Below are 23,078 nucleotides of genomic sequence, written 5' to 3' on the forward strand. Positions count from 1 at the left end.
CAAAACAAAGTAGGGTATTGTCATATTTGTAGAAGTCTTGCACACCAGGGTGCTGTGCACACTCAAAAGTGGAGTCTGCGTTCAGTTTTAGTACAGACTATTACTGTTATTCTGTTGCATAGCCATACACACCGCGTTTTGCAGCCAAGGGTACTTGCAAAGATTTGATGGGTTTCTCTATCTGTGGGGGGCATGGAAGCTAGGGGGCGGGCAAGGGAACTGACTTTGGTGGGCCATGTGACCCAACCCCCGTTGCCTGGCAACAATCTAACTAGGCAAGTTCTCCCGAAAGATTCGAGCGCACACAGTGCTGGATAAATTAATGTTGCCTTTTGCTATGATTTCACCGGAATTAATTACCTAACTACTCATGTGACATTGACGCGTTGTCCCTGCCTTAATTTGGAAACACTGGAGGTATATTGAAAGTTGCACTTGGGAAGTTGTTGAGAACCAACAATGCTACATCGACGCAGCAAGCTAAACTTCACCCTGTATTTCTAACATGTTGCTGAGGAGTTGAGGCACACCAGTGTTGTGAACAGGACACTGGTCGCCCAGCCGCAGATGAGTCCCGCATCAGAATCGGATTGCCATGCAGGTATGGTACAGTTAACGCAGTTACGGCGAATAAAATTAACTATTATGTCTGAGCATTTCGTATAACTCGGGAAGGCATATCTCTGACTAAGCTGTTTCCGTGTGATCCAGACCTCAGATGATGCATATGAGAATTTCATCTTGCGACATCTCCAACACTATGGTTTATTTACGGGTATGTATGAGGTCCATTTTTGGGACATAATATTTTAAATAAATGTCAGAGAGCGTGTTTATAGTATGCATAAAGCAAAGCCTACTTTTTGCGTTGCATTGGCACTGTTATGCGATTGTACCACACGCGCAACAGTTGGAATATAGCCTTTACTCTGGGTAACATCGATTTTCACCGTGCGTAGAGTCTTCGGGGTCTTGGATAGTTTGTGTCACTGTTTTCAGGTAGGGTTTCCCCTTCGTGTTCTCCAAGAAGAGATCAGTCTCCTGGACGTGGACGATGGGCAATTACCCAGGACTATCAGTCAGACACGCATCCATCACCACCACGCAGCCCTGACAATATCACAGGAGATGAGGAACAAGATGCCGAAGGGCCATGTGAGAAGTTCTTTGGTTTCAAATAGTGCAACACATTAGGCTTATCTATCTGTGACTGTGATTGATGATGATAACCCATTTACTGAATTGTAAGAGTAAGCTTAATATAGACCTACCCATGGGATCATTGGAATGTGAGGTCCATTTACAAAGTGTTCTGAACTTCTGAGACAATGCAATGTGCTTTGCAGAAGTAAACACGAGCAAAAGTATAGCTTAGCCTACTGTATGGAGTTTGTATGGTTGCTTCACTAGATGGCAACACACCTGTTGTTGCTGATTGTATTCTATGAAAAAGCCAGAATGACCCCGCTATCTGGCTGGCTGCCCGCACTGTTTGGGAACCCTCTATTTGGTGTCAAACACACACACACATCTAGCATGGGATCAGGTTGCCATTTGTTAGTGCTCTCGTTTTGTTGTTGTATTTAATGATTGACAGATCCTCTGCTGCTGACCAAGCCTGTGAGAACCAGGCAGTTGCTACTGGACTTTGTCAGGGGTCGCCCTATTCCACGTCTCAGGGAGCCCCGAGACCTCCTTGCCATCCCCTGCCTCTCCAGCCCTTTCCAGGGGGTACGCTGGCCGGCGGAATGTGAGGTCACTGTGGATGATATTCAGCACATAGGTATTAATGAAACCAACAGACTGATAGATGTTATAAAACATACTGCAAACGTAACAAGGTGTTTCACTTTTCAGCATCCTCAGGTTCATCCAAAGCTTGTAGTGGCGATCTCCCTCACTTTAGAGCAGTGGTTCTCAACCTTTTTTGAACAAACGCCCCCTTGGCCTTATTTATTTTTTTATTTTGTTTTCCCCCTTGGCCTTATCACAACCCTCCCAATGCCCCTGTGACCTCATCATAAGCGTGACAACGTCCCCTTCAGTATTAAATATTTAAATGGACTAATGCCTCCCAGTCAGTGGCAACTAAGAACCACGCCCTCTCAAGCTGTATCCTTCTCAACTCACCCTAGAGCTGCTCCCTAACCTAGGGGCCTGTACCTCCCCTGTTGAGAGACACTACTGTAGAGGAACAAGCTTAAAACAACACATTGCTCTGACAAATTACAGTCCTTAATCCAGTAATACATGGCCCCTGTTATAAATTAATTGTTGCCAGAATGCAAATTGTCAATTCGTAATGTAAGGCCCTGTGCACTGTCATAGTGGTGTAGTACTATGGTGGTAGTCAAAGTTTTTTTTTAGATGCGTCCAGCATCTCTATAACAGGGTCTGTCTGTCCGTCCGTCCGTCTGAAACGCTTTCATTACATTTCCGTCCGTCTGAAACGCTTTCATTAAATTGTTGTCCGTCTGAAACGCTTTCATTCAATTGTTGTCCGTCTGAAACGCTTTCTTTAAATTGTTCCTTCCTGTGGCCACAAGGCGGCAGACTACGGAGCGAATGCGTGCAAGCATAGCCTTTCTATACTAAACCGGATGCTAACGTTGGCGAAAAGTAGCCTAGCCACAGGCTAACTGACAAACGTGAGGCCAACAACTCAGCCGATCGTGATGTACGCCACAAATAGACCAATCGACCTCATATTTAGACACTACAATGTTGATTTATGCCTTCGATTTTCATCAGTTAAGAAATCTAGCGTCGGATTAACACATTATTAAGGTAGTAAAGCGAGTTGCCGCCATGTTTGTTTTCCAGAATCACCCGGGTAGAGAGCTCACGTGCAGCATTCTGGGTAATTGAGTTTCACGTTGTTAATGCACAAAATGCGTGTTTTTAAAAATAATGCTGCAGTGAGTTTAAAAAATCAAACCAACTGCCATTTGGAAGGGCAATGGTGCTTTTCGTTGCGCTCAGAGAGAGTACAGGAGAGAACGCGTCTTTCGTAATTGCTTTGCAGTCGTGTGCATTTCATAAACTCTGGCACGGAAGTTCACTGCTTTGTGCCTTGACGGTGAAGCTGGTATTGAAAAAAAGTCCATAATTCACCTAAAGGGTCAACCCATAAGCGCATGATTCACCCAAACGGTTTTATTTATTTATTATTTGTCGATGTTTAGATTCTTTCCCACATGCACATCATTCTGAAATGGCGTGATACTAAAGGTTGTTAGGCCTAATAAATGTCTGGTAATTTGTAATGTAGCCTACTTCATCTAGGCTATGTGAAATTTCAAATCATAGCCTATGGTTCTTTTCCAAATCCAAGAATGATGATAAGCTTATTATACCCTAAACTGCAAAAAATAAAGCCATGTCTCGCCATTTTGCTGCCTTGCTGCCTGCCACAATATTTGGAGTGTCCATGATGACCAATAAACAAAAAGTACATCCTCGGGGGGCGTTGACAGGCTAGGAGGAGGCCAGGGGGGGCGTTTGGGGGGAAAAATGGCATAGTTGGAACTGGCATAGAGGGACGCATCTGTTGTCCGCCTGTCGGCCTTGTTACTACTACTACAGGCAGCGTTCCACTGGTGGAACGGTGTGCCTTAAGGGGCTATGTTAAAGGTTGTTGGTAATTTTGGTAACATGATCTTGGTAACAATCAGCTTATTACGTATAGAGACTCTGCATGAAAGGGTTTTTAAAGATGATACAAATGCGGCCAGAGCAGGTAATGCAAGGCCCTAACGCAATCGAATTGAAAACTCCATTTATAAATAGATCCTGTGTGGTGTATGATTGCAGATTGCTTGGAGATAAGGAGATAAGGTCTACCGCTCTATTAATCTGAATCTGAATTAGCCACCAATCCATTTTAGAATGTTGTGAATTTGGTGCCTGATGACATGCCTGTCTCAAAATCTAAATTATCATAAAAGTGTTGTTTTCCTCCCCTCGCAGTTTGAATGTTTTTTCATCACAAATGTGAATATGTCTCAAGTGGTGCGCAAAGTCAGATTTTCTTACAGCTTGTTCAGGTTGGCCAACCAAAAGTTGCATGTGGCAATTTCTGACAGTGGGCCATGATAGCAGTCGGGGGAGTCGCCATTTGCTTACTAATGACTCATTTACGCATCGACTCACTCCTGAAGGCAATTAATTATTAACATTTTAATAGTACCTTGCTGTTCCCCTTTAATGTGAGTGACATGTTCTACCTGTCTAGAATGGGACCCACCTGAGGCAGAACCTTTCTACCAGTGCACAGGGCATGAAAGGACTCCCATGCCAGTCGGGGATGACAGAGGACGTGTCGTTTATGCCATTGATCCAGGTATGCTTCAGTAAAATCACATATGGAGAGGTGATGATGAAGACCTTAAAGTCTGCATGTGGCCGTATTCATGTTTTTTTTTTAAAATGCTTTACTTGATGGATCCATTAAAAAATGAAAGGTCCACGTCCTCCGCATGAAGCTTCAGCAAATGTTATATGACTATAATACATAACAAAATGTATGTTACAAATATACTAATACAAATGAACGGGGCCTTAAGACACTGTATCTCTCAAACATCTGACAAATGAGGATATGCAAAGGTGTCTTTTCAGGTGAAAAGCGTATGCCAAGAACCATAAAAGAAAATGACAACGGTAGTCACGGATTATGCTGAGTTTCCCACAGACCAAAGTAGCACTGTGTGGTGCTACAGGCAAAACACCTTGGTCCAGTGCAAGTGTTATGCATGTAACTCCCCATTGGCATGTACAGTATCTGCGGTTGTGGGTCAATCACTGGTGTTTGTTTGTCTTTTCATTCTGTGGTGCTGCACCACAGAATGGTCTATTTATGGGAAACACTGTGATGTGCTCTCTGTTTTATGTGAACACCCCCGCATATTTGATATGGGCAGCTACAAAGATGCCTTACTTTACCTGCTCTCGGGTGGGGGGCACCCGAGGACCCCTGAAGAACCCCTCATGCCCCAACGTCCCGGAGACCTCCCTGTCCTTCGAGTCCCGCTTTGAGAGTGGCAACCTTCAGAAAGCTGTACAGGTGTAAGTGGCAGACTTTACGATTTCACATACAGTAGAAAACAGATCTGTTGTTGGGTAGCCGAAAGCAAGTTGGACGTTCATTACAGGGGACTGAAGAAAGCGTCCTTTGGTTTTGTTTTGTATGTAGAATGAAGCCACCAGCGGAGTATGCCAAGAATTAAAGTAGAAAACCAGGTTATGTTAACCTTGATGTAGTGGTAAATGGTCTAATAGAAGAGCCTGTAGTCCTTATTTTCTTAATTAAATGACACCTGTGGGGTATCTATTAGAAGATTTACCACTTCATGTGGCCTTGTGGTTAAGGAGATGAGCTTTAGATCAGAGGGTGGCAGGTTTGAATCCCACCTTTCCAGGTTTGAATCCAACCCTTACACTCCAATCTCACTCCATGGCCAAGGTGCCCTTGAGCTAGGCACTTAACCCCACACAGCTCCAGGGACTGCAACCAATACCCTGTAATTAAATAGCGGTAAATCGCTTTGGATAAAAGCATCAGGCTAAGTGTGATGTAATGTCATGTAATGTAATATGCCCCTGGGCTTACTTGCCACTTGTTTTCTTGTGGCTAGCCACAAATGTCGAGTGCAAAGCTCCATTGATAAAACAACGTTGACATTGACTATTGTTCACCATTTCAGATACTCCTTTAATAATAATAATAATAATAATAATAATAATAATAATAATGCATTTTATTTAAAAGCGCCTTTCAGAACACTCAAGGACACTGTACAGAGAGAAACAAAAATAAAACAAGACACATGAACAGAATTTTAAACAAAAATAAATAAATGAATACAATTTTTTTAAAATATGAAATAAAATAAAATAAAACAGAGTTTAAGAATCATAAAGAATAGGCTATCTGAAACAGATGGGTTTTTAGCCTGGATTTGAACAGGGGCACAGAGTCAATATTGCGGATGTCAGGGGGAAGGGCATTCCACAGCTGAGGAGCAGAGCAGCTAAAAGCTCTATTCCCCATGGTATTAAGACGGGCAGAGGGGACAGAGAGGAGAATGGAGGAAGAGGAACGGAGGGGGCGGGAGGGAACAGCAATGTGAATAAGATTAGATAGATAAGGGGGGGCAAGATTGTGGATAGCCTTGAAGGTGTGGAGAAGTATCTTAAAATGAATTCTAAATTTGATAGGGAGCCAGTGGAGATGTTGCAGTGCAGGGGTAATATGGTGACAGGAAGGGGTTTTAGTAATGATGCAGGCAGCTGAGTTCTGGACCAGTTGGAGCTTGTGGAGAGATTTTTGAGGGAGACCAAAGAGGAGAGAATTACAGTAATCAATGCGGGAGGTGACAAGACTGTGTACAAGAATATGGTATATATAAGGTATATCGATATACACTTTAAGTCACACTTGTTTGTGAGAGAAGAGCACACTTGGCTTTGTTTGGTGCAACAAAAGTTTCATTTACTTAGTGTTTATAAATAATTTATTACGTCTGAATAAAGCTTTATAAAGTGTTGTCTTTCGTTGTCTTTCTCCCAGAGGGGTCCATGACTACGAGCTCACCCTCCGCCATGACCTGTACACCACCAAGCACACGCAGTGGTTCTACTTCCGGGTGGAGAACATGAAGGCGGGCGTGCCCTACCGCTTCACCATCGTCAACCTGCTGAAGCCCAGCAGCCTGTACAGCTCAGGCATGCGGCCCCTGCTCTACTCCAAGCGGGCCGCCAGCGAGCAGGGCCAAGGGTGGACCCGCACCGGCACCAACATCAAGTACTACCGCAATAACGTGGAGGAGGACGGCAGGCAAGCACTTGGCTTCTTCTTACCTCTCTGTATATACTAGCCAGGCCGTGCCCTCCTAGTGACGCAACACCTTCAGCGTTGCTACTTGTCCGGTCAAGAGCAATGCAAGTGCTTTCTGAGCTCCCGAAAAATCAGGAACTCCTCCCACCTTTGTCGGGAAGCAAACGGCCATCAGCAAATCAAGGGAGGCTTGTCAACCATGCCGTTTGGGAAATGTTAATTGTTTTGCTCTTGGTCAGACCAAGTCTCAAAGAAATTTGAAAGGCGATGATAATCAGGCTAGTATATACAGCGTTTGTCTTTTCGATTACTGTGTTTTACTAGTATATTTCATTATTATGTTTAACAGGCCTCTCTACTCCCTCACCTGGACACTGGAGTTCCCCTATGGTGGAGACACCTGCTACCTGGCCCACTGCTACCCCTACACCTTCTCACAGCTGCAGCGCTACCTGTACGCGGTGATGGCCCGCTCCAGCGTGGCGGCCTACTGCAAGCTGCGCGTGCTGTGCCGCAGGTTCGAATCAAAATAGTACAGAAAATGGTGCATAAAGATAGAAAAAAAAAATGACATGAAATTCACAACAATCCTGTATACCTGTAATACATGTAAGGCCTAATTCACACCAGAGCGGGGACGCAGGGCGGGTCGGAAGCGATTTTTACCGGTGGTGGCGAAAATACATGGAAATAGATCCTTCCATACCAACTGGCGGTAGTCGGGCAGTAGCGCCGCGGGAGCCGGCTCCGCTCCGCGCTGCATTTATAAAATAGAACGCGGGGGGATTTTGAAAAGGACTGTCCGCGCACGCCGACGCTGTTGATGAGAAAGGCAGAGTAGAACACACCGGCCGAAACTAAGCAGAAACACCTCAGCCGTCTCGCTGCTGTTCCACTGCCACGCTCTAGTCTGAACCTGGCCTAAATCACTTAATATGAAAGCGTCATCTTATTGTAACGTAACGTAATGTAATGTGATGATGTACTGTATGGCAGCATTGCAGGGAACCCCGTGTACGTGCTGACCATCACGGCTCCGGGAGACGGCTCGGAGGAGAGTGCGGTGAAGCCGGCCGTAGTACTGACGGCCAGGGTGCACCCGGGGGAGACCAACAGCTCCTGGATCATGCAGGGCTTCCTGGACTTCATCCTCAGCGACTCCCCGGACGCCTGTCTGCTCAGAGAGATGTTTGTCTTCAAGGTTGGTCCCCGGACGCCTGTCTGCTCAGAGAGATGTTTGTCTTCAAGGTTGGTCTTGATGACGGTGTCTTCTTTAAAGGCCGTAGCACAGAGCCTATGTTATAACCCTACTGTCACTAAAATTGTAATGGCTATGTATTAATATGTTATTTAAGGCTCTCTGTAATGTCATAACAATGTTGTTATGATGTAGTTAAGTATTTTCAGCAAATAGTGAATAGGCCCGCCGGTGACCCCATCTGCAGTAACAGGCTACAGGCCTACTGAACCGCAGTGGGTGGAAAATGTTAAGTAAGCCCTTTGGAATTTCTTACATTTCTGCCTGAATTGGTGTGATTTTCACCAACAGCATTTTCCAAACAGCACCTCAAATAAATTGTTCTAGAGTCCAGGAATGAATGAAGAAACACTGTCTGCCTTATCTAATTACACCCAAATAAAGGCATGCTATCATTTTTCTATTGGCCATGAGATGTAAACATTCACAAGACAAAGAGGAATAATTAAGTAGACCCTAGTTTGAGCTAATTTGAGAGGTTTAGGCTAATTAGACTACTAAGCAATTTGAGAGAAGTGAAGTTCAATCACTCGGGATGTAACTTTGGCCAATGGAAAGCACGCATCAGCTTTAGATCGTCTCCAGAGCAAATCTATTCCACATTATGCACCGGCGTCAGTGGCGTGCACAAACATTTTGGTGTGCAGGTGCTGAAGGGGGTTGGGGGCTCCTTTGCTAGGCTGTAGAGGCTATATATTATATCGGGGCATAATAGTCACATGCTTTTTATGGCGAAGCATTTGTAGATTATCATGTCAACATGGACCACAGTACATTGTGACAAAAAAACTTTCAAAAAAATAACTTACAAAAGGGCATTTTTTGTCCAGTAGGGTAAAGTCTAGCACCACCTCGTCCCTATCTGTGCACACCTATGACCGGCGTGTTGTGTTTTAAAGGTGATACCCATGCTGAACCCTGACGGGGTGGTGGTGGGGAACTATCGGTGCTCTCTGGCCGGAAGAGACCTCAACCGGAACTATCAGACCCTTCTGCAGGAGTCCTTCCCTTGTGTTTGGTACACGCGCAACATGGTGAAAAGGTGAATGAAAGAGCTGTATTATTGTGATTACACATGTAGGGGCAGTCATGATGATGGCACCAGGGTAACAGTGTGTGGGAACGGCACCATGCTTAGGGTTCCACAATGGTTGTATGTGTTTTGTTGTGTTATTCAGTAAAATACCCAATTTAGACAACTTACCGGTATTCAATAGCCCATTACGACGACTCATTTTGGAGGAATATATGAGTTCATTTAGCAGGCTAACACTCTATTTTATGGTTTGTTTCACGTGTATCTTCATGTACTGATATGTGATATTGCTATATCCTCTACTTCCACTGTACATACGTAACTATAACGTACGGTAAGCTACAGTGCAAATACATCATGTTACATACAGTTAAAGCTATGTTAAGCTGTACCTAATTAATGTGCCAGGAACCGTACAATAAAAAGTAACTATTAGAGTGGCTCTGCTTGACTGAAGAAAAATATCTGAAAAATGTGTTTCTCTGCATCATAGGTTGCTGTCTGAGAGAGACGTCATCTTGTACTGCGACCTTCATGGACATAGCAGGAAGAACAATGTCTTCATGTACGGCTGTGACAGTCGCCATGACACCTCGGTGGACCTGCAGGAGCGCGTGTTCCCTCTGATGATGAGCAAGAACGCTCAGGACAAGGTGACTCAGACCAGAAGATAAGTTTTATCATGTACCCGACATGTTTCAACGGTGTAGCTTCTGACCTCATCAGAGGGTCACCACCATTTAACAGTTATGAATGTCTGGAGTCGATGTACCAAACTACAGTAAATAATGTACAGTGTCCCAAAAATGTATACACACTTTGAATTATTATAAACTATGTCTTAATTAAAAATCATATAATTTGAAAAGTGTCAGAATTTACAAAGACCTCAAATCACAGTTTTGGCACAGTTTATTCTAAAAATGATGTCTTAAGCCTTCTCTATGAGACCTGTAAATGTCACTGAAAGCAGCCGCTGAAATAGAATGCACAAAAATTCCAATAGAATCGTGTGTGATTTGCATTATCAGCAGTGTCCGGATCAGAATGGATGTTATTTCTGACAATTAAGCTTATTCTGTTTCAATTTCAGTTGTAGTTTAAAACCAGCTATCGTATCACTCTCTGAAATGAATAAGACCTTAAAATAAACCATAACCGTGTGTCCTCAGTTCTCCTTTAGTAGTTGTAAGTTTCAAGTCCAGAAGAGCAAAGAGGGCACCGGCCGCATCGTCATGTGGAGACTTGGCATCAGAAACAGCTACACCATGGAGTCCACCTTTGGAGGATCCACACTTGGTAGAATCTCAGTTCTCACTTCAGTTCATATTTTTGTGACTTTTTGTATTCTATTTTTTTTGTGGTGATTTTTGTATTCTTTAAAATGTTTGGATTGAATGCAAATGATGGATGTCACAACATCACAATGGATTTTCTGAGCTGTAAAGCTGTCCTATTAGAAGTCTGTGGAATTTACAGGATGTCACATACATCTCTTGATCTGAATAAGACCACAGGAAGAATCTTCCCTATTATATATTGAGGAATATGGTGTCATGGTTTGTTGATGTTAACAACTTTGATATGGAATACCTCCAGCTGTAGCTGTACACGTAACATCACGAGATCCCACACTGAAGATTGCAATTTGAAATGGAAAGCTATTCTATTTATGGTTATAGTTTTTAGAAATTGCGGAATTCTTTTTAAAGGTATTGTTATAGTTATTGCTCTAGATTTAAATGACCCTTTAATCTGACCTATTTATAGGTAACAGGACAGGCACGCACTTCACTACATGAGACCTGAAGGCAATTGGTTTTCACCTTTGCGATGCACTGTTGGAATACTGTTCAATGTTGCCCTTTCAAATGCTGCCCCTTTCTATAATCATAGTTTTGTTCAAGTTGCAAAAGTTTTTTTAAAGGGATGTTTTAGTTATTGCTCCTGACTTGTGCATTATTTGTAGGTAACAGGACAGGCACACACTTCACTACACGAGACCTGAAGGCTATTGGTTTTCACCTTTGCGATACACTGTTGGACTACTGTGATCCAGATGAAAGCAAGGTATAATTTAGTGAACTGAGAATATTTGATTTTTATTAAAATGCTATGTAGTATACTTCCTTTGCACAATGTAACAAACTGGATATTAACATGTAAAATAATTATGTACTTACTAACAATGCACCTTGGGGTTACAGTTGTATTAAGAATTAGACCCTGGATAGGATTGCTGAAGGATACGCATGTGCTTGAGATCTTGCACGGATGTGGTGCCTTGTGTATTTTATGTCAATTTTATGCACAGTAGCACACTTAATACAAGGTATGCAAACGCATTCAAACAAGGGTGATCTCCCAATGCTTCCAACTTCCATGCTGAGGTTGCGGCAGAGTCAACCAACGGTGTAAACGAGAGAGATAGTCCATTGGCTGTCTGCCCTCTAAAGGATACCTCCAGTATCGTGCGTAGTGCTTTGATAGTTCCTTCAACAAGTATGTGCACTCGTTTTCACATGGTCGTCAGCAAGCATATCCCGAGCTCTAGTTGTACGTTGATACAATGTAGATTAACTACAGGCACTATTAAAGATAGTACCGGTAATGGCAATCTTTTTTTTTTTTTCTTCTTGAAGTTAATAGAATTGTTTTGGTCTTTGGCAGGCCCAACAGTGTCTTGCTGAGCTGAATACCTTGGTGGCTCTGAAGATGAGGCGGAAACTCGGCCTTGGTGATATAGACTTTGAAGGCTCTCTTGACATTGTCTCTGTGTCCGACTTTGAATCCAGGTGAGGTGATACAGCTATGTGTGTTATGGGGTGTTGGAATCACTCTTAGTGAAACTGTTCAGGGGTGCATTTCTCAAAAGCATAGTTGCTAGCAGTTAGCAACTTGGGTAGTTGCCAATGGGAAATTGCAATTGCAACCAACAAAGTAGCTACCATAGTTAGCAACTACGCTTTCAAGAAATGCACCCCAGCTCAGAATGTGCAATTTGTAATCTCATGAATATACAAGGGTTTTTTTTTTTTTTTAAATGATTCAATGTGTATTTAATTAGAAAAGAGTGGTTTTATATGAATAATTTAGAAAATAATAGAAAGTGGCGTCAGTGTTAGTGAAGTTTATTTGCTTTATATTGATTCTTATCATCATGTAATGATCACAAGTAATAAGGTTTTATTTATATTTCTACAGCACTGGTGGCTCCAACAGTTCAGAGTCAGATGGCCCTCCTGTTCACCTAATGAGCAGCGTAAAGCAGGTATGGAAGGCTTGTTTACATTTTAATAACAAGCGTTTTGAGGGGATTCAAGAAGGCAAGACTTATTGTCTCAGATCTAGATTTGTTGTCAATGTACCTGTCCAAATGTATATGGTAAGCCGGGCAAAGAGAGGCGAAATTCAGTGTTCCGTTCGGACAGCTCAACTGTCATCAGGTCGTTGCGGCGAATCAAATGGAATGAAGCCGTCATATTCTTGATTTGATTGGCCGCCACAGGCGAAATTCGCCCCTCATTTGCATGATATTAAACTTTAATTTCGCTTCGCATCACTCCTGTTTGCTTGCCTTTGCCTCCCTCATAGGAATGAATGGCGAAGTTCGCTTCACTTGGCCAAAGTTGCGTCTATGTGTCCCTACCATAAGAGAAGCGGTCTGTGACTTTGTTTCCAAAATGAAACCATGAGTCTCCCTAATCTTTTTAAGTCACTTCCTTGGATTACCTCTCCTGTACCTATGCTAATTTGTCCTCGCTGCAACTCAATATATTGCAGAGTCAAATACAGCCGCCGAAAAAGCAGCTCCGCAGCCGTAAAGAAAGAAACCGCCTGCACCGAAAGCTCACACGCCGAACCATATCCAGGAGTGCCCCAAAAAGCACTGACACCATGGTAACCACTCAACCCCAGCCACAGGTTTGTTACATTGTCGTCATTGTGACCGGTTAATATTGGAGGAGGGGGGGATATGTACAACATCATCTCCAGAGCTAACTGCCTACAAGTTGTGATTGTCAAATGCAATAATCAAAACATGAGCCGCATCATGATATTAACTGTGGCATAATAGTGTTTTTTTTTCTCCCCCAGGAGTCCCAGCCTTGCACTATGTCCAAGAAAAAGAGTCAGGATATTTTGACCATGGTGAAGACACAGACGGTAGGGTAGACTGAAGAGTTGTATTTCTGCATGCTGCACAGTGAACATTATATTTAGATGCCATAGATGCCGACTGGTTCTATATGGTGGCCCTAGTTGTGATGTTCTCTAAAATGTGTCCTTGTTTCTCAACAGCGTGCACGTGCCGAAATACATCAGTGTGCCATCTGTTTTCAGACGAGCGCCCCAAACCATGACCTTGGTTTTGGGTGCTCAGCACAGATCCGCAGAGGTGCCAGGATGCCCCACCACAGCCCACAGGTACAGGCACCGTATTGACCGTTACATATGTACAGCAGTGTTTGGTTGATATGGTTTACTAAATTAAAAAACTCAGAGAATGCGTGCACATCAGTAGCACAGGTGCTGGACCAAAACATACTGTAAGATAACTGAAAGGAAAATAAAGGCAAACACTGATTGATGCTCCCAAAAAATATAATGGCCATTCATTTTTTTGGGAGCATCAAACAGTGTTTATGCGGACCTTTGCGGACATTTATTTCCCTTATGGGTTTGCTAAATTCCCTTCCACAACCTACCTCTGTTCTCACACCTCTTTCAGATACCTCAAGATCTCTCGGGATACTTAAGCAAAATCAATTATACTGTAGCCATTAAAAAAAAAAAAAAAATTTCTTCAAGGTTCACTGTGTAAGATTGTGGCCAGAGAAGGTATTGCAATTATGCTGCCCATTGAAACTGAGCTACCTGTTGCCAAATTTGTTCTTTATCATGAATACCATGAATATGTACAAAGTAATGAACTGATATTCACTAGTATGACCAAAGTACAGTAAGTTTTGCAGCTAAAAATGTCTATTTTGGGAAATTCAAAATGGCAGACCATGGAGAAGATCTCCCTTTTCATGTATGAAAAGTGCAATTTTCCCAGTCATAATGAATACATACAATTTGAACATAGAACAAAACTATGCCCATGTGAATTTGCAGTTATCCTCAGAGATTTCAGGTTTTGAAATTGTTTTCAAGTACTACCCATTTACATAAATCATTTTAAAATGTTAAAGGACCATTGACTTCTGTTGTGTAAATGCCCTATACAAATGGAACCCTGATTTGTCCTGGGTTCAGAAGTCATACATCAAAACAACACTTAAAAGATATGCGTTGACCTTAAATGTACCTTTTTTGTTTTTAGGAGATGTTCTTGCATACTGTGGAAGCATATGATATCTCCACAGCTCTACCAAAATTTTATCGAGGTAACTGATTGTATTGAACATAACAGTATTTATATATATTTACCATAGATTGTACCATTAGATTCCTGCTACCAATGTCCTGAATTGCTACTTATACCGCATGGAAACATCCTCGCCATGACGTAAACAACAAATAGGGATGTGCCGTCTTGCAAATCCAAACAAATTCTGATACCTCACTAGCCTAGCGTTGCTCGATCTCCAAAAATTCTGTGCTCCTGGACACGGATGTTAAGGACACGAAATCCGTGTCCAGGAGCACAGATTTTGCCAAAATTCCGTGCTCCTGGACACGGAATTGTTTTCCGTGCTCCTGGACACGGAATTGTTTTCCCTGATGGGCACACGGAAGTGCTTTCTATAGGCTATTACCACAGCACTGTGTAACTCTATCATTAGAAAATACATGCCAAATGCTAATCCTAAACAAAATAAAGATATAGCGATTTAAGTTGTGCCCTGACCAAAACATTCCCTAACCTTAGCCTGTCATTAAAGACATATTTTTGAGAAATACCTTTTCCAGTTGGTTGCTAGGCTATCAAATTCATATAATGAATGAAAGAAAACTAGCTGTGCCCAGACCAAAACAATCCCTAATCCTAACCTGTCAGTAGGAAATGTTTTTTTTGAGAAAAAATATTTGAAATGAGAAAAATCCTGAGAAAACACAAGACTGTTGAAACATAGAGCTGTGGGAGTAGCCTATAGAGAGAGCACTTCTCTGTGTCCATCACGGGAAAAAAGTCCGTGTCCAGGAGCACGGAAAACAATTCCGTGTCCAGGAGCACGGAATTTTGGCAAAATCCGTGCTCCTGGACACGGATTTTGTGCCCTTAACATCCGTGTCTAGGAGTACGGAATTTTTGGAGATCATGTTGGTTGCTCTGAAATGCATATTGATGATAGTAAATGTCTTTAACTTAGTTGTTTATGTCCAGAATTTATGCTGCCTAATGTTGTATTTTTCATGAATATTTACAGCCATCATTCATTTTTATGAATATTATGGGTCCATTCCATTAGCCAAACTCCGGTTCTCTACTTGTGCTTGTGGCCTCACGCTTTGTTGACGCCCTGACTCCGTGGAGGAAACGATAAAGTTTCCCCGCCGTCAGCCTAGACACAACAGCTTTTGGGGGACTTTTCCCCCATTCATCATCCTGATTGCAAATGAGAAAATCACCTGTGAATTGCACTTTTATGAGATATTGAATTTAACTTCATATCGTCAGTGAAGTCTTGCAATGTCTTCATGAGGCCACAGTACAAGGGAGGACGGGAGTTTGGATAATGCAACAATGGACCCTCTGACTTGTAGATGTACACTCTTCATAGAGGAATAGGTGGATCTTCTCCATGTCCACTATTTTGAAGACATCTTTCGCTGCAAAACTTGCTGTAGTTTGGTCAGACCAGAAATATTTATTACTCAGGAAATATTCATAAAAGATCAAAGGAATTGCCTTTTAATACACGCCCATGACTATGTCTGCATGGGAAAGTAAGAAACGTAATTTCAATTCTTTGTATGACCAGTGCATGTTAAGAAATTGACAATAAAACCGACTTGACTTGACTTGTACCTCCAGTGGCGCGCTGTAATAGTCACTGAAAAGGTAACTACCATACTCTGACATAACACAGGGCCTTTAGTAATGCACTACAACTTGGTCATTGCCATTCTAGTAACAGCAAATTTATAACACTGTGTCTTAGCGGGTTAACACGGAGAAGATCCTATTCATGTATAAGAAGTGTACATTTCCAAACCATAATTAACTGAATTTATGGTGAGTAGTAAATATTCATGAACAAATAATGCTTGTGAATAGGCAGAATACATTCTGGGAAGCTACTTAAAGAATTTACACCGTACATTTAAAAGAAAGGTACCCATCCAAAAACCTGAAGTGTTTTTGTCCCCCCTCTCTTGGTCCTTGGCTCCCCATGTTAGGAGGCCACGTTGCATGCCCTGGCGCTCAGCCGCGGCCCATCAGTGGCAGTTCCGTGCCCGTTTCAGTTCACAAAGACAAGCAGGGGCAGGCCCTGCCCATCCACACTGCCTCCCTCACCTTAAGCCCCAGATATGAGGCCTGCCAAGGTAGGTCAGACCTGAATATCTTCATTTCATGTCATTCAAGTTTTTATTTATTTTCTTTTTCCCCCCTTGGCTATGAGGCCTAAAATCGGGCATTGGACAAGAGGCTACAGATACATTTAAAATCTGCTAATAGAGTATCATTTTTTTCAGAGTAGAGTAGAGTATTATTTATTGATCCCGAGGCAGCAATATAGTTGCAACCAGGGGCGGAGCAGGGGGGGGCATAGGGGCTAGGAACCCCCGGCCTCACCACTTGTAGGGGCCCCATTCTACGATATTTCGTGGGCCCAACGCCTCTGACACATCTCCCGCACCCCCCCCTGTCCCAATACCAGTGCTCCGCCCCTGGTTGCAACATAACTTCATGAATATCTGCATTTCATGTAATAATGTTTTTTTAATCGATTGTAGGGGAGAAAAATCTCTGCCATGGTACAAGAGTCTTACAATATGCTAGTGCCCCCATACTCAATTAGCGGCCTGCGGGCCATTTGTGGCCCCCGGGGCATCTATTTGTGGCCCTTGAATAATTATGAAAAATGGGGGGGGATATGTTTTTTTTTTGGTCCGATCGCGCTGTCTGCTCTTATTTTCAAATCGCTCCCAAGACGCTAAGAAGAAGCGTGCCGTGCCCCTCCCCCTCAGTCTGTCTCTCTTTCTCCCTCTTTGCCAGTCACTCACTGCAGGCTCCGGTCAGAATAGAAGTGACTCCGACGGTGGCATCAGAGGTTGTTAGGTAGACTACAAGGAAAGGACGGTATCGGAGCCTGTAAATAAATTATGTACAAAGTTCTCTATGCCTCGTTTTTTAAAGTAATGGCCCACATTTGATTGCTAACAGTGTGTTAGGACTTTGAATTGGTTTAGCAGTAGCTGTAGCTAGTTGCTAACACAATTGAAGGCAAATTATGTTTGATCTCTGCTGGCAGCTAACTAGTGGTACTTAAAAACGAATGGCTTGATAACAATTTTCACACTTTAAAACAGTCCCCAAATAGTTCGTTTGAAATGATAAGCCCCTCTTAAGACAAAAAAAAACAAAGTTATCTGCCTACGCAACTGAATAGATGACAAAAATACCCTGTACCGAAATTCTAAGCACCTGCCTCGCCATCAGTTGTATCGAAACGAGTCACCATCATCTGCTCCACTCCCATGTTTTTAAAATGTAGGCTATTTCCCGCTGCCTTCCCTTTGTTATTGATCCGAAAACATCCCTTTTTAAATTAGGCTACTCTCCTCTTGTGGGGAAGGAACACGTGTGAAAGGGGAAAGGGGAGCGTTATTAAAAATTACCCTAGCGTGGGGAATCTCTCTCTCTTTCTCTCTCTCTCTCTCTTTTACGCACGAAGTTGACAGGTAGCCTGTGATGATCAGCAGGGGGAAATAGACGCGTAATGCGACATGTGTTGATTCAGCATAGAAATGTTTCGCAAGTTTTTGTTTTTAAACTTCCATCCCACCGTAGTATAGGGCCAAAGGAAAATGAAATAATCACAGCGTCGGCAGGCTACCAAACGAAGATTCTAGGCGCGTCAAGTTGGACGCCCGCACAGCAACATTCTATCTTGATAGAACATGGTTCCTACAACTTTACCGACAATAATAGATTAAAAAAGTACCCTACCACAACGGCAGATAAGCGGGATAACGGCCTTCAAGGTCGACCGGTTATACGAAATGAATGGCTTGGCGGAGGCACGCGCGCTGCGCGCGTCGCCAAAGTTCAAAGCCGCCGCCTCGCCATTAATTTCGTATAACCGGTCACCTCGTCGGCCGTTATCCCTTACTTATGAGCAACTTGAGGATTTATTATTGGCTGTTGCATTTAATGAACATTACATGAAATGTGCCATTTTCTTGTTGACAAAACCAGAGGTCCATGATATTATTGCATCTGATTCTCATTATGCATGCGAGAGCTGCATAAGCAAAGTCATAATAAGCAACATTTCTTGTTTGAAAAGTGTTATCTCCAGGCTTACGTCGTGACTCGTGTTGGCCCTTTCTTGGGAGGAATTTGGAAAAACTGGCCCTCGGGGACTTTGAATTGAGTACCCCTGCCCTGTGCTAGTGGAAAGTCATAACAACTGAAACATTTTCATGATGTCAGGCATAGTGTAATTATTGCTTTATGCCCTGTGAATTGAGACAGTGTCATATATTGCTGATTCTGCATTTTTTCAACAGATTTATCAGTTGATTGATGGGTTTCTCATTCATGATGTCGTCACATCATCTTTTTTTCCCAATAGGAATAACGCGGTACAAACGGCCAGTAATCAGGTACGCAAGACTAAATTATTGTTCACCTTTTTGGAGCTTGAGTTATTTCTTACTCAGATGACATTGCATTTATTTCATTTAACTCACTTGATGTCAATGATACTTTAGTTTGGATCCTAATGTTCGGTGCCAATGATGCCCAAGTGTGTCAGTTCATTTTTTTAATGGTGTGGTGTTGGCAATGGCATAGAATTCAATTTCCTGTGAGTGTTGGGGAAAAAAATACCCAAAATGCTGGAAATACACTGCTGCGTTGTAAGATTTGAAAATGGCTGACAGCCAATGGGTTGAATGATTTTCTGTTCATGTTTTATTTTCTGTTCATGTCCTAGGATGGCATCAAACACCAGGCCTAATGGTTGGGTGGTGGGGAGTTGCCAGCATCTCTGTGTGCATGGGGCCAAATCTGCGCACCATGAAACATCCTGCCCCAATGACAGGGGGGCTCTAGCCAAAGTCTCCATCAGGTGCTACATGCATGATGCCGCAGCGTTAGCCCCCAGCATCTCCAATCACACCGGAAAACTCCAGACAGAGCAGAAGACTGAGAAAACAGGTAAGGCTTTACTGTCTGGAGGTATTGCACACCACCCCAGTCACTTCACCAGGGTATATACACAAATCTTGAAGTCAAATTTACTACCATTTAATACCCCTTTGCACTACCTTTAGACTTTTTTTTACAACCATCACGACACTCCGATGCAAGTATTAACAAGACATCTTTTGTAATTTCTACCTCCTTAACATTACAATACATACATTTTCGTTTTTTGCAAAAAAGATGCCTGAAAGAGAGCAGTGCGGCGGGACGGTACAATGCTCAGGTGGCTACAGTTGCGCAAATCACTGTTGTATGAAAAAACTGTGATAATTATTGAACCAACAAAGATTGTTTTAATTAAAATGGTAACATTAAAAAAATAATACCACGTTTTTCAAAAAATAATACCTTTTGAGGAAATTTACAACTTTTAAGGCCATTACATTTTTTCTTTTGAATTGATCACTTTTTAATACTTTTTAAAACCCTGCATACTCCCTGTTCACGCTACACCCTACGCGCACTAACATCTGGACGCAGATACAGGAGAATGCATATTTTCAATACCAGCAGACGTAAACCTATTAAAAATAATGGGCTCAAACTACAAGACTATCTGCCCGATTCTCGGTTGAAACCAACCTTGTTTTAACATTCTGTTTTGTGTCCTTGGGTAGCTTGAAAATATATTTATTTATATAAGTATATATAAATAAATATTTATTAATATATATATATACATAAATATTTATTTATTACCCAAAGTGTAATGATTATGTAAACTATATACTTTCTATGAGCAACTGAATCAATTATAACTGTAGAATGAATTAGGACTCAACTGCTCTGTACTTGCAGGTCACGTGCACATGAAGAACAGTAATAAAAACTTGACCGAAGGAACTTTCAGCAGTAAACCCAAGATGTGCGATACCAATGCCCTCCTCCCTTGGTTGCCCAGCAAGGACTTCAATGGAAAAAGGTGCTTAGCATTTCTCGACCACCATGACTAAAGCAGCCCAGTCTCATACCATTTCGTAGTACGGCCACGAAATTGTAGGCCAAAAATAGGCGCAGATTACGTAAGGGTGTTACGAATCAGACAGCCCATTGAAATACATAGGTTGTGGATTCTTAGCCCAGTCATGAAAAATGGGCCTTAACGGTATCACGAATGTTATAGATCAATTTCGTGACCATACTACGAAATGGCATGAGACACAGTTGCCTAAAGAAGGTCTTGTCTTAGCTTGATTTGACCATGGATGGAACTGGAGATCTGGGAGGGTCTTGTTACCAGAGTTCATCAACAAAGTTCATCCCTTCCACCACTAATCTTTTTTTCAATTACATTGAACAAATGATAGCTTCTGTTTGAAATAGGACATTTTTTAAATTTCGAAGTTCACCCCTCCCTCAGTCCAGCAGTTCCAAACCCTCTGTTTGAATAAAATTACCATGAGCGGATGGTAAAACCAGGTTTTAGCTGTGTCTTAGGTTGGTTTGTGATTAAAAAAATACAACCAATTTTGGCTCCCCTTGTTCCTACAATAATAACATTTCTGTCTGTCGCTTTCTCTCTCAGCTATGAATGTTCGGGTGACAATGGCATGGACTGTCAATCTAGGAGAGGCGACGGTCAGAGCCAGAGTCACAGTCCTCGTGTGATCCCTGCCCCACCGGAGACCAGAGACGGCAGGTAGGTGTATGGTAGCCTGATTATCATCGACTTTTCAAATCTCTTCGAGACTTGGTCTGACCAAGAGCATAACAATTAACATTTCCCAAACGGCATGGTTGACAAGCCTCCCTTGGTTTGCTGATGGTTATTTGCTTACCAACAAAGTGGGAGCAGTTCCCGATTTTTCGGGAGCTCAGAAAGTAGGCTACTTGCATTGCCCTTGACCTGACTAGTTGCAACGCTGAACGTGTTGCGTCACTAGGAGGGCACGGCTAGGCTAGGTGTATGGCCCTGCTTGGTAAAGCCATAGGCATAGTTAAAGCCTATTATTTCAGAGTCCATCAGAGGACCCCCCCTAAATCTAGCCAGCCACTGGAACTGACACCAGCCCATTGTGAGCACTTTCTTATCCAGTTACAGGGACAATGGAAAACTCACAAAAGGAAGGCAGCAAACGGTTTTGCTAACTACAACCTTTTTCATGCATGATTTAAGCAGAAAGGGTCCTGTTACGCTACAGTCACCCATGTACAAGGCCCTTCGACCTGGCCATTCATTATCTTCCCCCCATATATACACAGGAACGGTTAAGCTCCGAATGATTTATGCAATTGTCGATTTACATCTTTAATGCGACCAAAATAGTGGCCGCCGCCCGCAACAGGTAAAAGTTACATCACGACACTAAATAAAATGCCTCAGAAACGCACTGTAAATGAAAGGTTTAAGTTCTGCATTACAGAATTAAAACTAATTTTGGTCAAACTGTGTATAAAATGGAAATGTCACTGGTATCTCTTAAAGATATGTCTGGTTGTTAAAAAAAGTGGTTTAATATGAAATGTATGGAAATCATTCCTTTCCGTTATTGTTCAGGATGAAAATGGATAATACCCAAGTTATTTACCATTAAACCCAAGAAATGTAGCGACAATGTAGTATTTAATTTCTTTTAAACAATTGTTTTAACAGGTTCACCCTAAAACCACTTCTGGATGTCCACAGAACACGTCTACCATCTCAAGTAGCTCAGGTTCCATCGCATGACACACCTGCAGAAAATGGCAGCCACCGCAACCAGCAGCAGCCGCAGCAGCTAGAGTGCCACCACAACCTGCTTCACACCAAGTAACACCCAGCAGCAGCACCAGACACAGGGACTGCCAACCATTACTGTTCCAAACACAGCTAAGTAGCCTACTGTACAATCAAGGATCACTTGTTGCCAGGATGCGGTCTCTGATGTCCAGTAGGAGTGTCTGTTCAGTTTTTTTAAATATATATATTTTCAGGCGAGATGAACTTGCTTACGTTGAACTTACACTTGATGAAGTTTTTCTTTGACATCACGTTTGTGTCCACGGGTGCCTCAGCTCCTGATGTGTGTAGTTGCGAAGTGGACTTCCATTTTGGCTTATGGCCATTCAGCTAATTCTTTTAGGCTACAGAGTACATCATTCATGTACCTTTAATATAATATATGCATATATTTTCAGACCAAAAGAATATTTGTTTTTCATCCGTTAATTTAAAAATAAAATCTACAATATTTTGTAGCCACTCACATATTTTTCCCACTCACTCCTCTGTCTAATAAACTTTTAGAAATTCTTTCTAGTTTCACTTAGGACCCACACCCATGTCTCTCTGGGAAAAGAAAAGAAAAATCTTGCCAGGGGGCTTGTGTACAAAGACTTACACAGAGTTCCTACTTAATCTGTGCATATGTGAAAATCTGAAAAGATACACACCTGAGAATTCTGATGCATCAATCCTCCATACACAGTAAACAGGTTCTTGGGCACATTGTCATGCTACATCCCATTTAATGTCAAAAGCATGCAGTCCCATGCATTTTTCCATGTTAAGGCAGTCTTTGTACGTCCTGGTCTAGAATGGCCAAATTGAAAGACAATTATTGAAGAGAGGGTGGTGAAT

At 42.4% G+C, this 23,078-nt stretch overlaps 1 protein-coding gene across 2 annotated transcripts; it reads left to right on the forward strand.

The window, feature by feature from the left end:
* Nucleotides 1–53: 53 nt before the first annotated feature.
* On the forward strand, nt 54–22,706 carry agbl2 (AGBL carboxypeptidase 2). Of its 2 annotated transcripts, XM_063196984.1 has the most exons (25): nt 206–601; nt 712–775; nt 1,000–1,155; nt 1,598–1,783; nt 4,235–4,342; nt 4,923–5,067; nt 6,572–6,838; nt 7,188–7,355; nt 7,835–8,039; nt 8,996–9,138; nt 9,626–9,785; nt 10,305–10,431; nt 11,102–11,202; nt 11,803–11,927; nt 12,337–12,403; nt 12,916–13,056; nt 13,231–13,299; nt 13,435–13,560; nt 14,462–14,525; nt 16,483–16,629; nt 18,885–18,915; nt 19,248–19,471; nt 20,318–20,441; nt 21,045–21,158; nt 22,113–22,706. In XM_063196984.1, the coding sequence occupies exons 1-25, from the start codon at nt 596–598 to the stop codon at nt 22,270–22,272; spliced, it is 3,228 nt and encodes a 1,075-aa protein (XP_063053054.1). In that variant the 5' UTR covers nt 206–595; the 3' UTR covers nt 22,273–22,706. The 2 variants fall into 2 exon arrangements, with proteins under 2 accessions (XP_063053055.1, XP_063053054.1); XM_063196985.1 differs by lacking the exons at nt 18,885–18,915; nt 19,248–19,471; nt 20,318–20,441; nt 21,045–21,158; nt 22,113–22,706 and adding an exon at nt 17,303–17,644 and having other exon boundaries at nt 54–601.
* Nucleotides 22,707–23,078: the final 372 nt, after the last annotated feature.

Source organism: Engraulis encrasicolus, chromosome 4 (genome assembly GCF_034702125.1).
Source record: "Engraulis encrasicolus isolate BLACKSEA-1 chromosome 4, IST_EnEncr_1.0, whole genome shotgun sequence".
Taxonomy (NCBI): domain Eukaryota; kingdom Metazoa; phylum Chordata; class Actinopteri; order Clupeiformes; family Engraulidae; genus Engraulis; species Engraulis encrasicolus.